This window comes from Cervus elaphus, chromosome 23 (assembly GCF_910594005.1).
Source record: "Cervus elaphus chromosome 23, mCerEla1.1, whole genome shotgun sequence".
In the NCBI taxonomy this organism is placed as follows: Eukaryota; Metazoa; Chordata; class Mammalia; order Artiodactyla; family Cervidae; genus Cervus; species Cervus elaphus.
This window is the reverse complement of record NC_057837.1, coordinates 2,718,252-2,745,402: the sequence shown is the minus strand read 5'-3', so window position 1 is coordinate 2,745,402 and position 27,151 is coordinate 2,718,252. Positions and strand designations below refer to the sequence as shown.

The 27,151-nt window shown below is 42.7% G+C and overlaps 1 protein-coding gene across 1 annotated transcript in view; it reads left to right on the top strand.

Moving 5' to 3' along the window:
- The window catches only part of PAK5 (p21 (RAC1) activated kinase 5), a 392,301-nt gene that overhangs the window by 343,422 nt on the left and 21,728 nt on the right, over positions 1-27,151 (top strand). Inside the window, exons 4-5 of the mRNA XM_043884728.1 lie at positions 6,640-7,425; positions 25,870-26,361. Of these exons, the coding sequence (XP_043740663.1) occupies positions 6,640-7,425; positions 25,870-26,361 (1,278 nt within the window). The remainder of the gene's footprint in view (positions 1-6,639; positions 7,426-25,869; positions 26,362-27,151) is intronic.

Genomic DNA, 27,151 nt, shown 5'->3' with positions numbered 1-27,151 from the left:
ATCTATTAAAGTCTTCCTTTCGGTTAAACATAAATATTTCACTCATAGGAAAGGCAGAAATATTGACCAACTATAGCAATAACCAACCATAACATCAAAAATGTACACAATATGTACATAGTTACCATTACTTATGTATTAATATATATGATATATTTAACACCATGCTATATATAATAGTAAAATATGCATTATATATTTAATAGTGTATATATATATATATTGCTGAATGCTATTATACTAAAAAGCATAATTTTTACTTTTATAAAAGTAACCCTGATTCTAGGAGAATCAGGAAAATACATAACGCCATGAGTATGTCACCAAGTCCAAACTCAGTTCTGCTTACCACACAACAGGCCAATAAATTAGGAGACCAGTTGTTTGGAAAAGGAATAATGACTTTATTCAGAAAACCAGCAAGCAGGGAAGATGATGAAATAGTGTCCCAAAGCAACATTTTACCCAATTAGAATTCAGGCTTCTTTTATATTGAAAGGGGAGGGGGTGTGGTTGATTGTTGGAAACTTCTTGGTATCAGAATCCTTTGTTCTTCCAGCTGTCCAGGTAGGTCAGGTCATGATATTCCTATAAGCCTCCAGTAAGACAAATGTTATTCTCTGTTCTGCAACTTTTTATCTCTATATAAACAGAAGAGTGCTATACTTTTAAAGGTCGGAGCCTCCAGAATGGGTTATCCTGTATATTTCTGGCTACAGGCAGCATTCTTTTCCAGAAGGTGCAGAGCCAGCATGACTCAGCACAAACAACAGAGCACAGAGGCTTAAAGTAACAGACCAGCAAGGAGTCAGATTGGCTCTTCTCTACTGCAAGTTCACAGGGTGAGCTACAGGCCAGCAGCGGCCTCCCCTGACAGCGCATTTGAGATCCAGAGTCTCAGACCCCACCTCAGACCTACTAAGTCATAATCTTCCTTAATGCAGGTTTTGGTGATTTGAGTGCACCTTAAAGTGTGAGAAACACTGGTCTGAAATACAAACCACCCTTAAGCTCCCAGTTAAATATTGAAAATCCAGTTTTACTAATTTTTGCAACTAGCCATTACATTTTTTAAAAAGCTACAAGTGCTAATCTTGACTTGAAAGAATTCCGTTTTTTTAGGTCTAATCAGAAGTAGCCATTTAGTGTATATATAACAATTGGTATTAATTTGAGGTTCAACTGTTTAAATTCAAGACATTCATAATTAGTAGTTTTTTAAAGTCTACTACATCAATTATCCTTTTTATCCAGGTATACAAAGCAGAGATTTATTTCTTCTTTATGTTGTTTGCAGCTTCTTTTTTTCCTAAATTACTATCAACCTAACTTAAAAGTAAATTCTACCCATAAAATAGTGATGTGACTACCTTTATTAGTACTTACTGTATGCCAGGAATCATGCCAACTGCTCCACACATGTTATTTCATTAAATCATCACATTAACCCTATGAGGCAAGGATTTATTCTTTCCATTTTATGAATTAAGAGACTGTGACTTAAAAGGTTATAAGGTAAAGTAACTTGCCCAATATCACAAGGCTGAGAAGTCCTGTGAGCCGAAGATTCAAAACAGGGATAATAAATACATGCTACTTGGTTTTTAAAAAAATATTTCTTACTCAGTGAATAGTATTTATTTTTTCTTTTAAATAGCATTCAGCTCATAGCAATATTAATGTTTCTTCTTCCATATTAACAAATGCAAAGAATTCTGTTTATTGGATTTAGGTGATAATTTTCCATGTAAACTGAACATACTGTGGCTATTCAATGACAAATGCACAGAAACAGTGACCTTCCCAATTCTAAGGTCATAGATTAATTTATATGCTGAAACAGTGACCCTCTAATCCCCACAGAAATCTAATCCACACATACCAGGCAATAAAAAAAAAACTGTGAAATAGTTGTTTTTGATTGTTTGGTTTTTACTTTTTCAAGTGTAAGATATTTATAGCACATTAATGAGAGAAAAATCTATCCCAATTTATGTTATTGCTTAGTCACTTAAAAAAAATCTTTACAGATAGTATAGATATAGATATTACAGGTATCTATTATATCTATCTACAGATATCACTCTCCAGATAGGTGGAAGGATGAGTGGATAGGTGGATGGATGGCTGGATGGATGAGTAAGATAGATGCCTCTTTTTGTCAACTACATTCTTTTCTTTCAGTATTCTCCAGAACTGGAGTTAGTTTCAAGTCTGCCCATTCAAATCATTAGTGAACTTGTAAGGGTATTTGTGGAGAAATAGGGAGATTTGAGGACCCAGCAATTTCAAAGGAAGAGTTCAATAATGTTCTGATTCTAAAGGAGTCACATCATACAGAGAAGGCTTTTCTTCTTCTTCTTCTTCTTCTAAATATCTGTGTCCTGGTAGGGAATTTCCAAGTCCAGCCCTCAATATAGTCATTTATTAATTTACTGAAGATGAACCAACATGTTTTCTGGATATAAATTCCAAAGGCAAGTGATTGTGATGCAAATTTGAGCAGGGGACATTTCTTCTGTGATTATACTGTATCCTGATGGCCTTAAATATGGCAGCATTGTAACACTTCCTGATCATCTCTGTGCCTCAGTCACTCAGTAAGTGAGAGCTTACACGTGTTGTTCTCTCCTAGATCTAGCTTATAAATTCTCCTCTTCCTGAAAACTTTCCAAGATTTTTAGTTGGATTTCTCTGATCTTTCCTTTACTCTATAACCCTCACCTTTTAACTTACTTTCACTGATGAGTTGTATTTAAACATTCTAAATTCATTTTCTATTTGCACATTTGTGTCCACCCAAAGGCAGTCTGTTTAATGACAGTATCAGTGTGTTTTAAAACTGCTTTTTAATCCCTCACATCCTCCATCATCCTCTACATTTCCAGAGGCATCAGGGAAGTAACTAGTAAGGGGGAAAGCTGGAATGAACCACATGGTACTAGATTAGAATTAGAGACATCCATCTGAATTGGTGTTAAGTTTACTGTAGATAGAGATGAATGGGTAGAATTATAGATATGTGTGTGTGCATGGGTCACTTTACATGTGACTGTTTCACGGCTCTATTCACTGAAGGGGCTTGGAGGCAGTGACAGCCGGTAGCAGTGTGCACACCAGCGGCCAGGCACTGGGTTCTAACATCGTGAGCCAGGGCACCCTGGGGAAACAGCTGATTTTAGGGCAAGGACAGAGAAAATACAAGGCAAGCTTAGGGTATTTAAGGTACTTTCTGGCCCTATCAGAGTGCCAGAAAGTAAGCAAATGATCAAAAAATAAAACAATTGGGCCTTGTCATAGGGACACAGCAGCCAGACTCAAAGAACTCAAATAACCGAATAACCAAAGCTGAAATAAAACAACAAAGCAACAAAGTCCAGGTAACCTTCAGAGATATTCCAAGTTCAACTCCAGACCACGATGATAAAGCAAATACTGCAGTAAATCAAGACCTACACATTTGTTGATCTCCCAGTGCATATAAAAATGATGTGTATGCGCTACTGTAGTCTATTAAGTGTACAATAGCATTATATCTAAAAACAATTATGCCTAAAAGTATTTTAATTTTAAAATACTTTATTGCTGAAAAATGCTAATGATCATCTGAGCCATCAGTGAATTATAATCTTGATTGCTGGTGGATAGTTTGAAATATTTCGAGAATTACCAGAATGGAACACAAAGGCAAGAAACGAGAAAATGTTGTTTGAAAAATGGTGCCAGTAGACTTGCTTGAGGCAGAGTTGCCACAAACCTTCAATTTGTTTAAAAAAAAAAAAAAGAAAGAAAAAAAAGAAATCTGCAAAGCACAATGAAGTGAAGCACAATAAAAATGAAATATTCCTGTATTGAATTATAACCCAAAGTATTGTTCAGTTGCTAAGTTGTGTCCAACTCTTTAAGACCCCATGGACTGCAGCATGCCAGGCTTCTCTGTCCTTAACTATCTCAGAGTTTGCTCAAATTCATATCCATTGAGTCAATGATGCTATCTAACCATCTCATCCTCTGCTGCCCCCTTCTCCTTTTGCCTTCAGTCTTTCCCAGCATCAGGGTCTTATTCAATGAGTTGGCTCTTTGCATCAGGTGGCCAAAGTATTGGAGCTTCATCTTCAACAACAGCCTTTCCAATGAGTACTCAAGGTTAATTTCCTTTAGGATTGACTGGTTTGATCTCCTTGAAGTCCAAGGGACTCTCAAGAGTCATCTGCAGCACCACAGTTCAAAAGCATCAATTCTTTGGCACTCAGCCATTCTTATGGTCCAGTTCTCACATCTGGTTTGTGACTACTGAAAAAACCATAGCTCTGACTATATACAGACCTTTGTTGGCAAAATGATGTCTCTGCTTTTTAATACACTGTCTAGGTTTGTCATAGCTTTCCTTCCAAGGAGCAAGCATCTTTTAATTTCATGGTTGCAGTCACCATCCGCAGTGATTTTGGAGCCCAAGAAAATAAAATCTGTCACTGTTTCCACTTTTCCCCCATCTATTTGCCATGAAGTGATGGAACCAGATGCTATATCTTAGTTTTTTGAATGTTGAGTTTTAAGCCAGCTTTTATACTCTCCTCTCTTTCACCCTCGTCAAAAAACTCTTTAGTTCCTCTTCACTTTCTATCAAAGTATAAAACAAGTAAATATTCATGATTCTATCCCTACTGATTCAAATAAATGATATAAAAATGAAAATAAATAAATAGGGAAAGTGGGCAAGTGTCCTATGCAAAAGAATTCCAAGTACTTTATGTAGATACACCCCGTCAGGAAGGTAGATCTTGACTGGACACCCCTTGAGTATGGGCTGCACTTAGTGACTTTCTTCCAAAGAGTACAGTGGGCGGGGGGAGAAGGAGGAAAGCAAAGCTTGACAGCGTGAAAACTTGCCAACTATTACCATGGCCAGGTGGTCAAGGTCAATGTCATCAGCGACAACCATGCTGATGGTGCGTATCCTGGATATGATGTAATGAAATTGGTATATTACTCTGTGATCTTCCTTCCGTAAACCAATAACCCCAGTTTAAACATGAGAAAAATACCATATACACCCAGTTGAGGGACCTTCTGCACAATAACTGACCAGTACTCATTAAAATTGTCAAGGTCATCAAGGAAAGTCTGAGAATTATCTCATGTCTAAGGAAATGGGACAAATAAAGGTAGTGAGGTAGACTGGATAGGGCTCTGAAACACTAAGAAAAAAAATCTAATGATATCTTCATAAACTGTGCTAAACAGTTTATGGTAACAGTAATGCAAGATGTTAACAGTGGCACTAGCAACTTCCCTGAGGTTTCAGTGGAGAATGGATACATCTGTATGTATGGCTGGGGCACTTTGCTATGCACCTGAAACCAACACAACATTGCTGATCACATATACTCCAATATAAAATAAAAAGTTTAAATTTAAAACATGTGATTAATAAAAAACATTGGGACCAGGTGAGACATATATGAGACCTCTGTAGCTTCTCTGTTAATCTGAAAGTATTCCAGACTTAAACATTTATTTAAAAGAACAGGTGAAGACCAAGTCTTTAGTCTAGGACTGACTGAGGGGGGAAAAAAAAGACTTGTCTTTCACTGTGGTAGTTGCAGAAGCACTGATCTATAAAACAAGGTCTAGGATGACTTTGGCTTTTTCCTCCAATTTGAAATCTCTTGTACTAACTGAGATGGCTTTGAATTCCTTGCTACTTCCTCCACAAGATATTTTTCTCTTGCATTCCTGGAAGTCTGAAGTCACACTTTGTTCTCTGTTCTTTTATCCACCCTCGTCATATTTTACTGCAAACCTTGTCATTGTCAAGGTGCAGCTGACTAGTTTTGCAAGTAGTTTCTGATTTGTTTCTGCTCCTGGTATTCATTCTGGTATTATTTAGGTTCATTAAAGGGAACATTTGGGCTTGGCAGTTTGTCACTAAGGTTCAGGTACAACCACATCATTACCAAGCCATCCAAAGTTTGGCAATGATGATACTGATGATACGCATACGGTCAAGATACCATTACAGTTATATCACATTTGATCACAAATTAAATCATACAAGTAATCTTCGTGCCACTCCCTATTTACAGCTTAGAAAGTTTGCTCTTCTATGAAATCTGATAGCCTCAATTATTATATGTCTTTCATAAAAAGGTAAAAAAAAGTGCACCTCTTTCTGAGTATGTTACTGTTTAAGTAACAGTGGTTTTAATTTTGGAAGTAATCTGGATAATGAATGTAAAAAGCTAGTAAGTATACCTTGAATAAGCATAGAGTTATGAACTTAAAATTATAATCATCAGCTTATTGCTAGATAGCTAGGGTTTGGTGAAGAAGCAATGAGCTGGCACATAAAACAGTGACACCCTATATATAGCCTTCTAAATTGTTTTTTGATATTTGATATCTCTATTGAGACAGGTAAGGAAGAATTTGCAATTTGAGACTATTGTTTAATATTTATTTCACCAGTCAAGAAATCAAACAACCAACAGCCTTTTTTTCTTTATCTTTTTTAATGAAATGTTCCTGGGGCCTATTTTCCTCTGTGGTTTAAACTGGATGGAATCAGGATAGGATTCTTCCATCAGCTTGAAAGTGTGAATTGTTTTCTTTAAACAGTGTTCCCTTTATTATTCCCAGACAATCGTTAGAGGAAACAAACCCTGCAAGGAGACCTCCATCAACGGCCTGCTGGAGGATTTTGACAACATCTCCGTGACCCGCTCCAACTCCCTGAGGAAGGAAAGCCCGCCCACCCCGGACCAGGGAGCCTCCAGCCGGGGTCCAGGCCATCGGGAAGAAAACGGCTTTCTCACCTTCTCGCAGTATTCCAGCGAATCTGACAGCACTGCTGACTATGCGTCTGAAAAGTACAGAGAAAAGAGTCTCTATGGAGATGATCTGGACCCATTTTACAAAGGCAGCCACCCTGCCAGGCAAAATGGGCACGTATTGAAGATGCAACATGGGGAGGCCTATTATCCTGAGATGAAGCCTCTGCAGTCCGACAGAGCCAGATTTCCTGCAGACTATCATGCACACTTGGACTCACTGAGCAAACCGAGCGAGTACAGTGACCTCAAGTGGGGCTTCCAGAGAGCCTCGGGCAGCTCCCCTCTGGATTATCCGTTCCAGTTCACACCTTCTAGAACTGCAGGGACCAGTGGGTGCTCAAAGGAGAGCCTGGCCTACAGCGAAAGTGAATGGGGACCCAGCCTGGATGACTATGACAGGAGGCCAAAGTCATCGTACCTCTGTCAGACGAGCCCTCAGCCTGCCATGCGGCAGAGGTCCCGGTCAGGCTCCGGGCTCCAGGAGCCCATGATGCCCTTCGGAGAAAGTGCATTTAAAACCCACCCCCAAGGACACTCCTACGGCTCCTACACGTACCCGCGCCTGTCTGAGCCCGCAGTGTGCGTTCCAAAGGTAACGTTCACGGCCTCCCTCCTCCAGCATGCGGGCCCTAGCGAGGTGTGCTCCCACCACCCTCTCAGCTGGATTCCAGAGCGCTGGTTGGTCTATAAGTGAGAATCGGTATCGAAACTCCACCTGGTTTCCATCCACCCCCCAGGGCAGAGAATTTAGGACAAGGCACATTTATTCATTAAAATCAAATCCTCTGGGGAGTTCCTACAGGCTTTCTGGGTTAAAAGGCAAAAGAAAAAAAATTTTTAAAGATATTTTGATATATTAGTGATAAATGTCATGTGCTTGTACGCCCCTATGTCTTGTGTTAAGGAGTATAGAGTTATAGACTGTTAGAGGGAGTAATACAGTAGTTCCTCCACTCTGGTAAAGGTTACCCAGAACTGCCAACAAGGGGAAAAAAGTCCGGATAATGTGGTAAGTTTTTAATAAAGTTAATTGTATTCAATTTAAGGGATTATCGGTATCTTGAGAGTATGTTCTTTCTACTAGTTTAGTGTTGACACGTTGTGTGTGTGTGTGCAACTTTAGGATGATAGACGGAATCTGGTTGCTTGGCCTTCCTTGGTGTGCTTTTTATCTTGTTTTCATTATTGTAATTTCTGTTTTAATATTTTTTTCTTAATGTTAACTGTTGCAAATTTGCTTTGAAATGTGGCTGGGCCATGATATCCCAAAGTTTGGGAACCACTGTTGGAGGAGTTACTGGCTTTGCAAAATATCTTGGAAAGTGTGCCAGCAGTTTATTTTCCCATAGTTAACTTAAAAATGTTTTTGCTACCTCCCAGCTACAACTAAATGAAGATGGGCCATTTGGCTGTGAGCTTTAGATTACAGAGGTCTCAGACCAGTTGAGGGAGACTTGGCTTCTAGAAGCATGATCATGGACGTTTGGAACCCAACACTGTCCCTTCAACAGCTTGGTGAGCTGTACAGTGAATCTTGGAGGGCAGGGCTGCCTGCATCGTCTGATTGATTATCAATGCCCCGTATTTTTCTTTGTTTATTATTTCTCATAAACATAATCCAAGATGTTGAAGTCTGTTAGGGACATGTTGAGAGTGACTTAAGCCATACTTTAGAAAAAGCAAAATAACTAATACTTTAGTTCCCAATATATTTAAAAATATATCCTAAAGAAATAAAGACCTGAAATATATACTGTCAATTAAAATTTAAATATTGAGAATGCTTTCCATCTCACTGTTATTTATTGGACTCCCATGATGAAGGTATCATGACTGCCTTTTGCAATGTTCTCCCCAGGGCAATGGTTGGAAAGAGGTCTGTCTAACTAACCAAAGGACAAAAGCTCTGGGAAGCCGTATGCACGTGTCTTGATGCATGAGGTCATTTATGTAGTTTCCTGTGCACATCACCCAGCCCAAGGTTATAGAGCATCACAGTTGTAGAATGAACTAAGCAAATTAACACATTCTGTAGCTGAATCCAGTTACATTCTCTAATTTGTGAACATCAGTGCTTACTTTAGGAATAAATAATGTGATTTCTTTCAGCTTTACCAAGTTTGTAATTGACAAAATTTTAAGATATTTGAAGTGTACAAGATGATGATCTGATCTACATATACACTGTGAAGGGATTTCCCTCGCTAAGTTAAGACATTCATCACCTCACATATTTACCTTTTGCTTATGTATGAGAAATTTAGCTTCTACTCTTTTAGCAGATTTCAATTCTACAATACAATACTATCAACTACAATCACCATGTGATACAATCCATCCTCAGACCTTAGAGCTGAAAGTTTGTATCCTTTAACCAACTTCCTTTTCTCCACCTCCTAGACCCTGGCAATTACTTTTCTGTTCTCTGTTTCCATGAGTTTGACTTCTTCCTTTGTTTTCTAAAATCCCACATATAAATGATAACATTTGCAGTGGTTGCCATTCTCCGTATGGCTTATTTCACTTAGCATAATGCCCTTCAGTTTCTTCCATGTTATTGCAGATGACAAGGTTCAAGATTTCCTTCTCCTGTAAGGCTGAAGAATATCCCTTTTTATATACATTTCTTTGAATCATATTTTCTTGATCCATTCATTTGTCGATGGACACATAGATTGTTGTCTATGCTAATAATGTGGCAACGGGCATGGGAGTACAGATATCTTTTCCAGATAATGATTTTGTTTCCTTTGGATATATACCTGGAAGTAGGATTGCTGTATCACGTAGTAGTTCTACTTTTAATTTTTTGTACACTTGCTCACTGTTTTCCATTGTGACTGTACCAGTGCAAATGTCCACCAACAGTACACAAGAGTTCTCCTTTCTCCACATCCTCGTCAGTGGTGCTAGTGGCAAAGAACTCTCCTGCCAATGCAGGCGACATAAAGAGAGGCAGATTCGATCCCTGGGTCAGGAAGATTCCCCCGGAGAAAGAAATGGCAACCCACTCCAGTATTCTTGCCTGGAGACTCCCTTGGACAGAGGAGCCTGGTGGGCTACAGTCCATAGGGTCACAAAGAGTTGGACACAACTGAAATGACTTAGCACACACACCTCTTTAATAATAACTATCCTAACAGGTTGAGGTAGTATCATATTGTGCTTTTAATTTGCATTCTCCTGATGATTAGTGATGTTGAGCACCTTTTTATATACCTGTTGGCCATTTGCATGTTTCTTCAGAAAACTGTCTATTCAAGTCCTTTGCCCATTTTAAAATTAAGGTATATGGTAATATGGTATTTTTGCTATTGAATTTCTTGCTATGAGTTCCAAGTATACTTGATATTAACTCCTTATCAAATATGAGATTTGAAAATATTTTCTCCTGTTCTGTAGGTTACTTTTTCATTTTTTTTGGTGGTATTTTTACTGTACAACTGAAGGTATCACATTTCCTCATTGCAAACTACATCACAAAGTTATAGTAATCAAAACAGGATGGTTTTGGCATAAAACACACTTAGACCAGTGGAACAGAATACGCAACCCAGAGATAAACCCCACACACTTGTAGCCAATTACTGAAAAAGGAGCCAAGAATGTACAATGGGGAAAGAGTAGTCTCCTCAATAAATAGTGTTGGGAAAACTGGACAGCTGTGTGTAAAAGAATGAAACTGGACTCCTATCTTAAACCAATGGAACAGAATAACAGAATACGAATACAAAGAAACTGGACCCCTATCTTAAACCAATGGAACAGAGAATTCCAGCTTTCCATGGAATTCTCCAGGCCAGAATACCGGAGTGGGTAGCCTTTCCCTTCTCCCAACCCAGGCATCGAACTGGGGCCTCCTGCATTGCAGGCAGATTCTTTACCAACTGAGCTATCAGGGAAGCCCTTCTTTGCTCAGCAGAAATTTTTTAGTCTAATTGAGTCCTACTTGTTTAATTTTGCTTTTGTTGCCTTTGCTTTTAGTGTCATCTAGAAAAGTCATTGCAAAGAACAATGTCAAAGAGCTTTCTTCTAGAAACTTTATGGTTTCAAGTCTTTAATCCATTTGAGCTGAATTTTGTGTATGATTGGTTTAAGATAGGAGTCCAGTTTCATTCTTTTACACACAGCTGTCCAGTTTTCCCAATGCTGTTTATTGAAGAGACTATCCTTTCCCCATTGTACATCCTTGGCTCCTTTTTCAATAATTGACTACATTTGTGGGGTTTATTTCTGGGCTGTGTATTCTGTTCCACTGATCTAAGTATGTTTTATGCCAAAAACCATCCTGTTTTGATTACTATAACTTTGTAATGTAGTTTGCAATGAGGAAATATGACACCTCCAGTTGTATTCTTTTTCCTCAGAATTGTTTTGGCTATACATGGTTGAATATGATTTTGTCTGTGCAGTATATTTGAATGCTTGTGTTGAGAGCTGTTTCAGGTCATTGTCATTGAGAAAACAGTATTCCGAGGCTTTAATCTTTCAGTCATGGAGCTGTATTTGGCCCATTAACATGTTTAGTCATCAGGCGTCATTTTCAACATCTGAAAAATCAAGATATTTCACTTAGAATTCTCAGCTTTTGAGTCTCAGGTTTCTCTTGTGAAAAGTGGAACCATTTGTTGTCCCTGGGCCCACGTTTCCACACAGAATTAGAAACAGAACTGTCTAGAGGTAAAGGCTTGCCCCATTAGAAAAGATAGGCTCTGCCTAGCACACTTCACTCACTTATCCCATTAGCCTAATCCCTTGAGGCATTTGAGATTTAATATAACCACCAACATCCCCTGCCTACTCATTTCACAGAAGGGCAAACTGCGGTCCAGAAAGTCACATGGCACACTTAAGGCTTCATAGCTGGCTGCAAAACAAGAACAAGAATCCATGCCTGGAGTTTCTCCCAACTCAACATTCTCCCCATTATATTGGCGTATGTAATTTTAGGGGTTCAACTGCATTTGCCAGTAAAACCCACAAGAGGTCCTGGTGGCCACCAGAACGTTAGGTTAACTGGAGGAATAGAGAGAGGATGGAGCGAAGGATCAAGGCAGGGAGGGCATCAACTGCCCCACCCTTACCGTGCCCTCTTCTTGCAGACTCCCAAACATAAGGCAGAGCAGAGCTGCCCTGACATCTGGTTTTCTCAAACCCAGAAACAATGCAGAGACTATTATGGCTCAGGAAAAAAGCATATAACACTCCTACCAAGTCGTTTTCATCTCGTATAATCAGAACTCCAAGCTTCTGTTCCGTGTTTCGTAGGAGACCCATGAGAAATTCATGAGCAGGTCTTGTGGGAGGGTAGGAGGTGGGAGGCCTGCTAGTAATTAAAATGTTTGCTTAAAAATATAACATCTTTCTAAAAAAAAAAGAAAAAAAAAATATATAACATCTTTCTATAAAGACCAATACAGTATACTAATGCATCTATATGGAATTTAGAAAGATGGTAACGACAACCCTATATGCAAAACAGAAAAAGAGACACAGATGTACAGAACAGACTTTTGAACTCTGTGGGAGGAGGCAAGGATGGGATGTTTCGAGAGAATAGCATCGAAACATGTATATTATCTAGGGTGAAACAGATCACCAGCCCAGGCTGGATGCATGAGACAAGTGCTCGGGCCTGGTACACTACGAAGACCCAGAGGGATCAGGTGGAGAGGGAGGTGGGAGGGGGGATAGGGATGGGGACTACATGTAAATCCACGGCTGATTCATGTCAATGTATGGCAAAAACTACTACAATATTATAAAGTAATTAGCCTCCAACTAATAAAAATAAATGGAAAAAAATATATATATAGCATCTTTCTAAAAATAGTTAGGTGCTTGTGTCCTTAGAACTAAACTCTTGAAAATCTACCAATCACATTTGGATTTTCTGTGGAGAGAAGACATGGTGATCATGACTCGGATAATTTGACTTTGCCTCATGGAAAATTCTAGAAACTGGGGGGTAATGTTCACAATAATGAGAGAAAGCATGAAACTTGGTTTCCAGATACAGCAAAAATGAGGAGGGTGTGTATGTGTGTGTGTGTGTGTGTGAGAGAGAGAGAGAGAGAGAGAGACCAGTTTTACACTTTGGCTTAAATTCAAAAAAAACAAAAACAAAACAAAAATTACACATGTTAACCTATAGTTAAAAAAAAAATCCTGCAATGTTATCTACCTACCTAATTTTCCCATTAGAGTGACAGGAATTAAGGTTGTTATGAATATGTAGACACTGGCATCCATCTCTCTACTTCTAAATGGTTTTCCTGCTGGGGCTAAGCAGATGAATCCTTAAGAGGAAGATAAGGTCAAACCAAATCCATATAGGACTTACAGAACTACCAAAGTGTGGAAGAGACTGTTTCCACCCTGCCCTGCCGACAAGCCTGCGTTAGAGGGAGAGAAGCTGGCTGGAGCTCCTGCCATGCATTTGATTGTACTTATTCCGACACTCTCCAGGGACCAGGCTCAGGTGTCTGGAGCTGGCCTGGGACATCCACCCCTTGCTCTGGCTCCAGCTGCTGAGAAGGCCCTAGCATCATCCCCACTCTGCCAGCTCACTAGGCACTGTCTGGGTGTTGGATCCATGTGTTGCCTTGTTGAGCATCATGTCCTGTAAATTCTTGCCCCATTTGAACAGATGAGCCCATCAGGGCTTTGAGAGGCTCAGTAAACAGCCTGGTCAGCCTGCTCATAGGAGAGCTGGGACCCAGATTTCTGGGCTCAGCCCCTCACTAGACACTGGCCACATCCCCAGTGGCACAGGAATAGCTTCTGTGGGTGCCAAGCCTTAACTTGGCTTCTTACAATCTCCTCCAACACCTGCAGCAGTGGGGGGTTGGGTTGTGTCATCCTGTTCTACTCTATAGCAGGATTTCTCAGCCTGGACACTGCCGACGTTTGGGGTCTGGTAACTGTTTGTTGTGGGGGTGCCCCCATGCACTGTAGGATATTTAGCAGCATCCTTGTTGTCTGCTCACTACAGGCCAATAGCACCCCTCCCTCACTTATAACAACCAAAATATCTCTAGAAACAGCCCAGTGTCACGTGGGAGCTGCTCTAGAAGCAGCTCCAGCTGGGAACTCTTTTCCCCTCACTGTCGTTTCTCAAATGCTTTCCGGCAGTCATGGCTGTAGGTCAGGAAGATACACTCCCTGGCTTGAGTCTTGATGTCACCACTTTAGTAAAGGCTAAACTGTGCCTTTACTTCTTTATCTATGAAATAGGCATAAAGACGCCTTGTGATGTTGAATGAGGTTAAATAAGTTGATACTTCCGGTAGCCTAATTATTAATATGTGTCCTCTGCATACATCAGTCTGTGTGTATAGCTTCTAGAAGGATGACTGTTGTGATATGATGCCTGGGTTAACTGTGTGCCAGGTGCTATGCTAAGCGTTTTGCAAACATGACCTGATTTTGTCCTCATGACAAATCCTGAAGAATTCAAGATCATTTCCCTTTTTACAGTGAAGGAGCTGAGACTCAAAGAGACTTAATATTTCTAGATGTCCAAGGATGTGAGACAAACAGCTGAGCCGAGATCCAAAGTTAAGTCCATTTGACTCCAAAGTCTATCTATTCCAGGATGTTCCTGTTTCTACAGAAAAAAAAATGAGGTACATAAGGCTTTGGGGAATGGACATAAGCCCTCAAGGCCCAGATGCTCACACCGCAGGCAGCCCTCACCTTGCTGATAAGGAATGGATGCTGACTCACAGACGGATTTGGTGCATGGGAGTGCACTTTATTCTGTCTGTTCTTGGTAGGCTGGAATCCTTTGACAGGCTCCTTAGCGTCACCAGACTGTGATCTATAGGTAAAGCATTAAGAGTAGGGATCCCTGAGTCTCTCATATGCACTCCCTCAACCCTGAGTGATGGTCTTATTGGATTTTGTAGAAGAGAGTTCAGATTTTCTCACCCATTACAGAAGACATTGAAGAGCACATGTTCTAGAGTCAGATCCCCAAGATTCGAGCACTCTCCAGCTGTGTGATCTTGTCTGTGCCTCAATCCCTTCATCTGCAAATAGGGCATCTCAGTACCTGCTTCCAGCTTGTCCTGTGGCTGGAGAAAGGTTGATAAATGTAAAGGAGTTAGCACTTGTCACATCCTCAGTATCAGACCTTATACTCAGGAATGTTTCTGGTTGGAAAACATGTCACTATATCTCTTGTGCCAGTCATAGGAGCATCCTATCGATATAAACTTTCACACATTTTCAAAATATGGTAACAAGTTCTATCTGACTCTGCCCTCACAGTCACTCTGTGCAGTCTCATAATTACAAGTGTCCTCACTTTACAGATCTGGGTCACAGAAGGCCACAGTAGTTGTGTGACTTCCTCAAGGTCATGCAAAGCTCTAGGTCATGACTGAGCTGGCCTGAGGACCCCAATCCTGCCACCTGAATTCTTTCTCTGGTGTCCAGAATGGAAGTGAAATGCTCAGACCTCCTATGAAAGCCAGATGCTAAGAGAGAACCAAAAATTTAGCAGCATGAAAGCAAGCACCATCATCACTGTCGATGGATATTTGTGTTGACTCCTTGCCAACCAACCCTTTCACCTTGCCCACTCCATCCCCACTGCATAGAGCAGCAAAGTGAGCCATGCCGGGCCCATGTCATCCCAGGTAGACAGTGACGTAAGGAGTTCTGAGTGAAGATAGAGGACGCGAGAAAAAACCGTGGCATGGTTCCCCAGACCCTCCTTCTGGAGTCACCAGTGTTCATTGCTCAGCTATCGCTTTGCTTTCCTTGGAAGGAAAGAGCAGTTGAACCAGTGTGCTCAGCCTTACTGAATCAAGTTTAATGACTCACCATTCTTTCCGATACTGGGCATACCCGGATTCAACCAAGGCTCCAGGAACAAAACTGCAGCTCATGGTCTCCTAAGGGTCCCAGCAGAATACTTTTCAGGGACACTTTAGGGGCCCCATGGGTGATGAAATGACAAGGCTGGTGAAATCTGATAGGCTGCACCAACAATCTGAGAAGGGGAATGGCTGGGAGGGAGAGGGAGAAAGAAAGAAGTGCTTAATCGCCTAATAGAATAACGGAGAGTGCTGCCTGCAGACCTTTTTCCTTTACACATGGGCTCCTGTAGGCTGTTCATTAAGGCTCATAAAACATACAAAGAGGTGACTCAGAGCAATAGCTCTGACATCTGTCCCTTCTGATGGAGACTTGAGGCGTCTTTTGCATATGAATGAACTCATCTCACCGTGAATGTTATTATGGTTCAAAGTAAATTGTATTTTGGTCATTATAAGTGGGTTTTCCCATTACCAAATTAAAAACGAAATGAATCTAACCTGGCATTGTCTGTCCCAGTGCTCTCGGAGGCCCTGACATTTTTGAACCATGTTCTTCAGCATCAAACTAATCCCCAGGGGTCCAGCCCCACCCCCACCCCACAACATCCCTGCAGCTGGCGACAGGGCACAGGCGGGGTAATCTTCTCTCAAATACAGGATGCATCTGCAGAGTTTGCAGCAGCCACTGTGGGGGGTTAATTGGATATACTGACTCCAAGGTGGGGGAACAGCCTGCTGATCGGAGAGCGATTCACTTCTTCACGTAACTCAAGGTTTGCCTCTTTGTACAGGTCATGGGCCACTTGTCAGACTCTCTGTGTGTATTTACCATCCATTTTGTGGATGCATGGGAAAGGCAAGCAGGGAAATGCATGACTCTTCAAACTTCGTGTCATAACGTGTAAGTTCCTACATGCCTAGATGGGTATCCAGCATCAAAGATGGAAGATTTTCCTGGAAAAAAGTTAAATATGGTGAGCAGCTTTCTGCTACATGCAGTTTGGAAACCCAGCAAGTGTCTGACAGTCCAGAACTTCACCTACTTCCCAGGTTCCCTGAACAAGGATCTTAAGGAGACACCTTGATCCCTGAGGTCCTAGGGGGTTCAGCTCGTGACCCCTGCTCCCTGCTGTGATGTGTGTGCCACCTCACCAAAATTGAATGCCAGCTCAAAGTGTGTGCTGTATCTCTGTATCATCCGGCCAGGGTCATAGGCTCTGAAACAGGGCCACTCCGTTTTGTAAATGAACATAAGTAGTTCAGAGGAAAGTGACCCTGGCTCAGCACGTGTCAAGGTCCTGCCTCAAGCTGTGGGAACAGTAGCTACTGTTTATTAAAATGCCACTGGAGGTGGAAAAACTCCCCACCATCCTGTAGTAAGAGCATTGGTGTCAGCAGCCCCCGTGGTGGGAGAAGGAGAGGTTGGAAAGTCAAGGACGGAGACACAGGAGCCCAGCAGGCCCCGTTAGCAGCAGCTCTGCCCCACAGCAGGAAGACCTGGGGTTGCAGAGCATAACCAAGGGATGCAGATCTCGGGATTTAGTGAATCCCCTTCCCCTACTTATCCGTCTCTAAAATGTCCCTGCAGAGAAAATCAGCTCCAGATTCTCTCCCAGGTCCTTACGAGCAAATGTGTTCCTTTTCCCAAGCCAAGCCTGGTCCTGTTACACTTCCCTTTGAGTCAAGTAAGGACAGTGTAAGATGTCCTTTTCTTACTTAGAGCCCTATGATTCAGTCTTATCCTGCATTTGATTTGTGGAGAACAAGCAGCACACAGTCTGGCTTTTTTCATTCCAGGCATGAGCAGTCTCTTTGCTTTGTTGTACTTTGAAAAGGTGTATTAAAGCATCACACTCAGGCACTGGAAACAGCTGCCTCTGCATTCCATATAACTGCAGGGCATGGAGAGAGAGACTCCATCCTTCATGGAAGCTTCTGCAGTCCCCATTATGTGGGTGCAGACTTATACCATGCACACACGTGTGCGTGCGCACACACACACACACCCATCCAGCACAATCCAGCCGCAGCCTGCCTGTCACCGGCGTGGAAGGCCACGATGACAAATAGATGCTGCCGCAGGAGTTTTTTCTTTCTTTTCTTTCTCTCTTCCTCCTCCCACCGAGCCTCTTTTCCCCAGCCTTGGCATAAAATGGCCAAATGATGTTCCACTGCAGAATTCAATTTCACAGTTCAGTTAGGTCCTTGATTACACTGCCAAATTCAGATTAATGTGCATTTAACTAACATGGATCAGAGGAATTCTGGCTGACAGCCAGCTGTAATCAGAGCAATTGATAGCTGTGTGGAGTTTTATGTCCTGTCCACCCCGGCACACCACTGGTGAAATTGATTGATTAAATGAATTCATTGCTATAATTATTTATAATTTTGATACATCACAAGCCTGTGTCTGACCCTATCCTTGAAGATGTTGTGCTCATTGTGCAAGGGTAGTCTGGCTGAGTTGTTAACTGAGAATTATTTATTCCCATATAATACTGCTTTTTGTGTGTGGCCTTTCTTCATTCTTGATGGGGTTTGAATAAAGACATGAAAAAGCAAGATTTAATTTATATGGAATTCTGAAAGTCATCGGGAAACTAAAAAATGAATATGTTATTAACCATTTAAAAAAGGAAGGAAACTGAAACATTTTCTGTATTTGTTTTCAGTAATTTTAAAGATTCCTGTGGCGAGAGTTCCTTTTCAGAATGTGTCTGATTTTTAGTGACAGTTAGTCGTCCTGTGACCTCAGCTAAGCAGTGACATCAGCCTAGGTGATAATTTACAAATCGATCTGGTCTTCTCTATTATTGCTACACCTTGCCGTATGGAAACCCACCTTCAGTGTATGTAGACCACAGTCTTATTTGTATGAAGCTACTTCTCTGCAAAGTCACAGGACTGTTTTCTTCAGAGAAGCAGGGGCAAGCTTTCTGGTGGCTCCTCACTGCTTTCTCTCCTGCCTTCTGCCTTCCCACCCCTGTGCCCTTGAAATAAGGGCTTACTGCAGTAAAGTCTTAGAGCATACACTAGATGCATAGATGTTTTGAGACAAGGGTGGTGAGCAGCACACTGGATTCTCTTTTTAAATATCTATACCTTTCCCTAGTCTAATTTCACTCCATTGTGGTTTTACTAAATGATAAAATCTTACATTCATCTCAAGATACTGTAGGCCTGCTCACATGGACTCCTTCTTTCCCTAGAATATATTTGTAAGTCAGGTTTAGAAAAGGTTGCCAGTTCAAGCTTTACTCCTTTGAAAGTCTTTCTTATAGGCACAAGTGTGTATGTATGTACAAAACAGTATATATGGGCAAATTCATCATTTTTGTTTTACCCATTTATGATTATAAGGTATGGGTATGATGGGAAAGATTATCTAGAGCAGGACAATTAAATCATTGTAACAGTTTAAGAGCCATGTAAAAGGCCAGGAGACCTTGTTATAGAAGAGAGCTTAGACAAACACCTAGAAGAAAGTTTGAGCCTTGTGCCTGAACACAAAATTTTCTGTGGCTATGACCAGAGAAAAATGAAAGCAATGTGCTCATTTTCCTGTAACAATCAACTCATTTTGCTGTAACTATTGATTATCCCTTTCTAATATATTTTGAGCTGATTTATATAAGCCAAGACTGTTAAAACACACACAGTTAATTTTTCTTCCATCCCCCTCCCCCAGGTATTATCATCCATCATTTTCTGGCCGAGTTCTTGCATTCTGCCCCAGGCTTCTTAGACATCTGGGCCCCTAGTGAAGCACCCAACCAGGTTCAGCTCTGTAGCTATCACTGTATACTGTGTCCACCTCAGTCCTGACCCTGGCTATCTTTTTATTGTTGAAGGATACCTCTGAGAAGCTATCACAAATTCTAAGGTGATACTGTCTGGATTTGAATCCCAGCTCGACTCTTAGGAGCTATGAGACTTTTCCATGACCTACTTAAACCCATGGTGTCTCAGCTTCCTTATCTGTAAAATGGAACAGTTTCAGGACTTTATTTCATTGTGTTACTTGGGATTCAAATGCAGGCTCATATATAAAATGCTTAAAATAGTCCCTGGCACATAGAAAGCACTCAGCAAATGTCAGGAATCATTATTAACATCAGTGTGTTACTCCTGCGGGACACGCTTCTAACAAAGCAGTTGGTTAAAGGAAGGGACCCGACTTCGGCTCCCAGTAAAACATTCCTACTTTTATGAAAAAGAGAACATTAAGCCTTGGTTTGTAGAGGTGACAACTAATATAAGAATTGCCAGGGCAGGCAGTAAACCAGGCCGTGGTGCCGGTTTGCCCATCAGCTGGGACATGGACACTGTCCCCCTGGGGGTGACCTGGCCTGAACCAAAGAATCAGATGGTAGATTACGGTTTGGGCCACTTGACCTTGGATTGCTTGGGGAGAGTTTTGCCTCCCAGAGCTTTAGTTTTATCAACCATACAGTGGGATTAACTACCTTCTGCTTGTCTGTTAGAGTGAAAAATCACGAGGCTAGCCACAGTGTTTGAGCCAGCGACAGTCACCATCATGGAACCCTTGGGTCATGAAGATAACCTGGGGACCTTGGTTCAGCAACACAGTCAATAGAACAGGTTGCTAATGAATTTCTCCTTTACGTAGCCAGCTGTTTGTCCACCATCATCTCTTTGAGTGGACGGAGCACAGAGGGAGGACCACGCATTCTCTCCCAGTAGCCAAACGTCCATTGTCCTTTGACCCATATCTCTTGAGCCTGGTACCAAAACCTGTCTCTTGTGATGGCATTTGTGCCTCATCCATTGCTTTTTTAAGAGTCTGCACCTCCTTCTAGCAGCCATGAAAGACAGTGGCACTGTTTTATCTTTAAGACCTAATTTCAAAGACCTTTAGCTCAAGGTGAAGAACTCTGCATTCTATCTAACTGGAAATCCTCCCATTTGTGCAGACAAGCATCCTTTTCTTTTCTTTTTTGGTATTTAATTATTTAGTTTTTTAAAATTTAATTTTTATTCTATATTGGAGTATGGTTGATTTGCAAGACAAAAGGAGGTAAGAATATACAATGGAGAAAAGATAGTCTCTTTCATAAATGGTGCTGGGAAAACTGGACAGCTACATGGCAAAGAATGAAATTAGAGCATTCTCTAACACCATCCACAAAACTAAATGTAAGCTCAGAATCACGTGATGTTTTCTTAATGTCACGTGACAGTCGTGACGAGGAGTCTGATAAGGAAGCACAGTGGAGGAGTGTGATTCCCACCAGAGACACCTTTCACTTCCAACATTTCTTCAGAGATCAGTTATACCTGCTTGTGGAGAACGAATCCTGTTTCAAAGTACAGGAGGAAATACTGTCATAAAGACAGCAGGAGATAATGGCATGTGATGGCTCCCAGGACACACTTTCGAGAGTGAAAGTCATAGATCCAGCTTCCCCTCACATGACAGCCTTGTAACTAGCCTGGGCTTTGCTAATCTGAGCTTAATTTGCAGGAAGAATTTAATTATTTAATTTACAGCGACATTTGTCATCCCCTAACCCTAGCACATACCAGTTTTGTTTTGTGTATGGCACAAATCCAGGGCCTTAGACAAAAACCAACTTGATCTCAAATAGAGTATTTCAATGATGTTTGCTATATTATAATGAGCCACTTTGTTTTAGAAGATGTGTGTGATAGGAGTATATATACAAGTACATTGTAAGTATTCAATAAATGCTCACTAGTTTTATTATCATTGTAGTTACTATTTATTATTTTCTTTTACATTCCCTCTATTTTGCTAAGCAATTTATATAATAACACTACGTAGAATGAATTAATAGATTATATGGAATAATCTCCATTCAAATTCTTTAATTTGTATTCAACTCCTTAGAATTTGCAGTGACCAAAGGAGGTAGGTATTATTATTATTAGGCAAGTACCATTATTATTCTGTAGGTATTATTATTATTACTCCCATCTTTAAGATGAGAAACTGAAGCACAGGAGTCTAAATAACTTGCCCAATGTCACACAACTTGTAAATGGCTAAAAAAGGCTTTGCATCCAGAGCCTTTTCTTAAACAGTAGGCTGCTCTAGGGGGCCCTTAGGCTTACCTTAAACCTCATAAAAACCCTCGGAGAGAGATATGATGACCCTGACTTTACTAAGTGTTTTGACTCAAGTTACCAGAATCAAAACTCAGTTTTCAATACATCCTTAGATACTTTCTCTCCGCTCTGCAAGCAGGCCAGGGCTCAGACGGCACAGCACCCAGACCCAGATGGTGCGAGGCTCCCGAGTGCAGCAGGGCAGGAGGCGGGCAGTGTGATCTGGAGCCAGAGGGCCGTGCGTAACCTAGAATAGGACCGGGCGGCACCTGTCAGGGGCCCCCTGTGTGCAGACCTGTTCCCTGACTTGGGGGGGTGGCCCTGGCCACGCGGTGTGCGGGCCAGTGCCTCTGAGCGCGCCTGTGTCCGATGACGTGGCCAGGTGCAGCAGGCGCCCTGCTGCACCCTGCTTCACTTCTCTGTGGCATGCGGCGGCGCCCCACTCCTTCCTTCCTGAAACACTGTCCCGGGCCTCAGGACACCCTAGGCCCTTCCTGCCTTTCCTGACCATCTGGCCCCTCCTCCACGGCTCCTACGCCGCTTCCTCCTTCTCTTTCTGGACTCCACATGCTGGAGTCCTTGAACTTTCTCTTACACATTCTATGCCATGGCTTTTAATGCCAGCTAAATATTGACAGCTCTCAGGGTCATGTCGTCAGCCTCACCTCTTCCCTGGACTGGAGGCATGCCTAAGTCACCTGAGCGACATCTCTGTGCGGATGATTAATAGCCATCTCACACTTCACACAGCCGTGATGGGACTGGGTTTCCCCCATGTGTTAGTTACCTATTCGTGTGTAATAAGGAATCCCGGGCTACCGCCATCTGAAGGCTTGACTGGGGCAGAGGTTCACTTCCGAGATGACATGCTTCGCTGTTGGCGGAAGGCTTCTGTTTCCAGCTGGCTCTTGGCAGGAAGACCTCGCCATAGACATTTGAGTGTCCCCACAAGATGGCAACCAGAGAAAGCCAGAGCAACAGGAGAGAATGTGGAGAAGACATGATGTCCATACTGACCTCAGAGGGCACTTGCTATCACTTCCACCATATTCTTTTCCCCACACAAATCCACCTGATACCGCGGAGGAGACTGCACATTCCTGTCGGGAAGCAGGGATCCCTGGGAGCCGTCTTGGAGGCTGACTCACCACCCACAATCCTGCTTCTTCCCTTGCGCTCCTTGTATTACTAAGTGGCCTGTTCTCCAGCCAAAATCCTGGGAACTACCTCTGATTCTTCTGCTTCCTATTCTAATCCCATCCGTCAGCAAATCCTGTCAGCTCTGTCTTTAGTCTTGACCCTGGACCCCACGTTCCTCATGCCATGTAGAGAGACCACTCTAGTCTCTGCCCACACTGACTGCAGTAAGCTCACGGGCATCCCTGCCACCAGAGCTGCTCCTTCAGCGGCGAGAGAGTCAGGACCCCACCACGCCCCCCTGAGTAGCAACCTCCAGCGTCCTTGCAGGGCGTCCGCAGGATCTGCCTGCGCGCTCCTTCTGCGCCCGCCTTCCCCGGGCGCCTGCTCCTCGAGCCGGTGTGTGTTCAGAGCTCTGCGCATGCTGCGCCCCTGCCTGGGCTGCCCCCCTCCCCATAGTCCAGGGCTCGCTCCCTCACTTCAGCCAGGCTTCTGCTCGTGCGGCACCTCTCAGAAAGCCCTCTTCGGCCAGCCCGTCCAAGAGGGCATCTTGTTACTCTCAACCCCCTTCCGCTGCTCTATTTTTCATATCACCCATTGCTACTAGACCATATACTGCATAGTTATTGGTTTTCTTGTCTATCTTCCATCTTCTTCTCTAGTAAACTCCAGGAAGACAGAAATACCATCCCTTGCGATTATTGCTGGACCTTCCCACCAAACCTGAGATGGTGCCTAGCAGCTAATAGTTGCTCAAATATTAATTCGTGTGCTAAATAAATGGGGCTTCCCTGGTGGCTCAGATGGTAAAGAATCTGCCTGCAATGTGGGAGACCTTGGTTTGATCCCTGGGTTGGGAAGATCCCCTGGAGGAGGGCATGGCAACCCACTCCAGTATTCTTGCGTGGAGAATCCAATGGACAGAGGAGCTTGACGGGCTACAGTCCTTGGGGTCACAAAGAGTTGGACATGACTGAGCGATTAAGCACAGCACTAAATGAATGAATGAATGGACCACACAGGACCAGTGAATTCATATAGAACAGTGCAACCCTGTAGAATATTCTGCAATGGTGGAAATATTCTCTTATCTGTGCTGTTTGATATAGCAACTCATTAAATATCTAACATATGACTAATGTGAATGCAGAATGAAATTTTTAACTTTGGTTTCTATTGATTTTAATTAGATAGCCACAGGTAGCCAATAACCATCATTTAGAGCAAATCTAGATCCTTGGGGTAGATGAGGTTGAGCATGAAGATGTCATTCCATGTACATCCTAGTAGAGTAGTAGAGACTTCCTGGGATGCTGTGTTAAGAAAGAGGCTGAGGTCCCATCAACAAATCTTTTTCAAGCACCTTCTATTTACCCAACACTGTTATTATCAGGATCTTGCGCAAAGGAGTACATTGATCTACTAACACTTCCTACTTTGGGCAAGGAGGTGAGGGTAGTGTGCTGTGGCATATTCACCATCCTTGACCTCAGTCATTCCAGGGGTGGCCAGAGCTCCTTCTTGGTCTTTTTCAGAGTGTGATTGCTGAAGCCTACCTCTACTGTCTTAGAAACCCCTCACTGGCTTCCCCCACCCCTGCCCTATCTATCCTCCCCATCCGCTCCACTCTTCACAATTAGAGTAGAATGTTCTCGGCTGTAATCCTTCTGAGAGCTGAGTAGATTTCTCTTTCACACACACACAGCCCTGCAAATATGTTTTCTCTCAATACATTTGTACTGTTGGTGCCTCAGACATACCCCTTCACCACTGACTTTCTATCTGCCAGCACTGCTTTCCTTTGTCTAAAATAGTAGTCCTTAATCAAGGGTTATTTTGTCCATATCCTGGGAACATTTGACAACATCTTACGAAACTTTTGTTGGCCATAAATGGGAGGAGAAGCTGCTACAGCATCTAGTGGGTAGAATCCAGGGATGCTGCTAAATATCCTTCAATATGCAGGACAGCCATCCATATCAAGGAATTATCTGGCCCAGAACATCATGGGCACCAAGGCTAAAAAATCCTGGTCTTAGACCTTCCCCTGACTGTCAGAGCCTGCTCAGTTCAGGACACGGAAAGCCAAAAGTGCCAGGGAATTCATATCCCAAGTTGCTGATGGTAAGCAGATTTGGTACCTGAATACCTTAACTCTCTGCTCTCAGATGGGACAATTTTAAAGTGCGTGTCCTACATAGTCTTCCAGGGTTCAGACTTGCCTAGTGGGATTAGGTTCCAGTTACATCAATGGTATCTTGCTGTGTATGTTAGAGTTCACCAGAGAAACAGAACCAACAGTGTATGCACGTGTGTGCATGCATGCGTACAGAGAGAGGGAGAGGTTTTAAGGAACTGACTCATGCAATTGTGGGGGCTAGAAATTCCAGCAAGAATTGATAGAGATTCGAGCCCAAGGACAGTGTAGGTGCAAAAACCCTTCCTCTTTGGGTAAACACCATCTTTTCTCTTAAAACCTTCAACTGATTCGATATGGCCCACCCACATTTTGGAGGGTAATCTGTTCTACTCAAGGTCTACTGATTTAAATGTTAATCACATCTGAAAATTGCCTCCACAGTGATACCTAGACTGGTGTTTGAACAAGCAAAGGGGCTCCATGTGTAGCCAAGTTGACACCTAAAACTAACCACCATGCTTTATGATTCACCCTTTATTGACTTTTTCCCCATTCCTGTCCCACTTCATAAGTCCAGGGATCACCTCCTACTACTTGCATCCTAATGCAGGTCTCAGAGTCTGCTTCTCGGGATTTTAATAGGGAAGGAGGAAGAAAGAGGCTGGATGGGGAAGTTGGAGGACAGATAAGGGTGGGAGCAGACATCCAGGACTTCGTGAGGTAAGCCTTCCCCCGAGCAGGCTGTGAGAAGTGGTGCTCATCATTTGGTCCAGCGGTGTGCTGACTGTGACGTTCAGGTAGAGCCTGTGAGTTTCTCTGTCTGTGTCTGTCTTTCCAGGTGGACTATGATCGAGCACAGATGGTCCTCAGCCCACCGCTGTCAGGGTCCGACACCTACCCCAGGGGTCCCAGCAAACTACCTCAGAGTCAGAGCAAAGCAGGCTATTCCTCAAGCAGCCACCAGTACCCATCCGGGTACCACAAAGCCACCCTGTACCACCACCCGTCCCTGCAGACCAGCTCACAGTACATCTCCACAGCTTCTTACCTGAGCTCTCTCAGCATCTCATCTAGCACCTACCCCCCACCCAGCTGGGGCTCCTCCTCAGACCAGCAACCCTCCAGGGTGTCCCACGAACAGTTCCGGGCTGCCTTGCAGCTGGTGGTCAGCCCAGGAGACCCCAGGGAATACTTGGACAACTTTATCAAAATTGGGGAGGGGTCGACCGGCATTGTGTGCATCGCCACGGAGAAACACACTGGAAAACAAGTCGCAGTGAAGAAAATGGACCTCCGGAAGCAACAGAGGCGAGAGCTGCTTTTCAATGAGGTAGATGGGGTGTTTGGGTCAATCTTTCTGTCCTCTGTAACTTTTCTTTCCCATTTTAGAAATAACGCATGTACGTTTTATGACATTAGAGGATGCTGAAAATGTAAATATAAAAACAGCATCCCTTTTTCTGTGCCTCAGTGGCTGCCTCTTTATGAAGTTCCTCCTGTGGGTCACCCTCTGTGCTAAGCATTGGTCAGGTGACAGAAAGATGTTATCTCCATTTTAGCAGCAAGGACACCTGGTCTCAGTTTACAGGACTAACCCCGGTCAGACAGCAGGTTCATACGGCTGTGACCATGCACTCAGCTGTGATTTTGAACCTTCTTCTGTGGGGGTTCATATGAAGCCACCAGAAGCTCCATGCATTCTACCTCCCATAGGTATTCATTTCTTTTCCACCCTCCACACCTCACAGACAGCACCAGGTAAGTGGGGTTCAGCTTCTTTCCGATCCACAGCTCCCGATTTCTAGAACTTATTTCCAAATTACAATGCCAGAACAGACGGGGCAGGTGAACTTAAATAATAACTGTATAATTTATTATTCAATACTGATTCTGAAAGTGTCACCACAAGCAGCCACAGGACAGCAACTCCTGGATGCTCTCTCTAGCAAGCAGACACAAGCTGACCTTTTTATGCTTAAATCATAATGTTTTTACCTTCAAGACTTATTCTTTGTATTCAGCCCAAACTCTTTTAGACTCAATACAGACCTCCCAAGAAGTTAAATTGGTCTCATGTGGCCCATACCCTAATAACTGTTCATTTCATTCACTTATGAGAC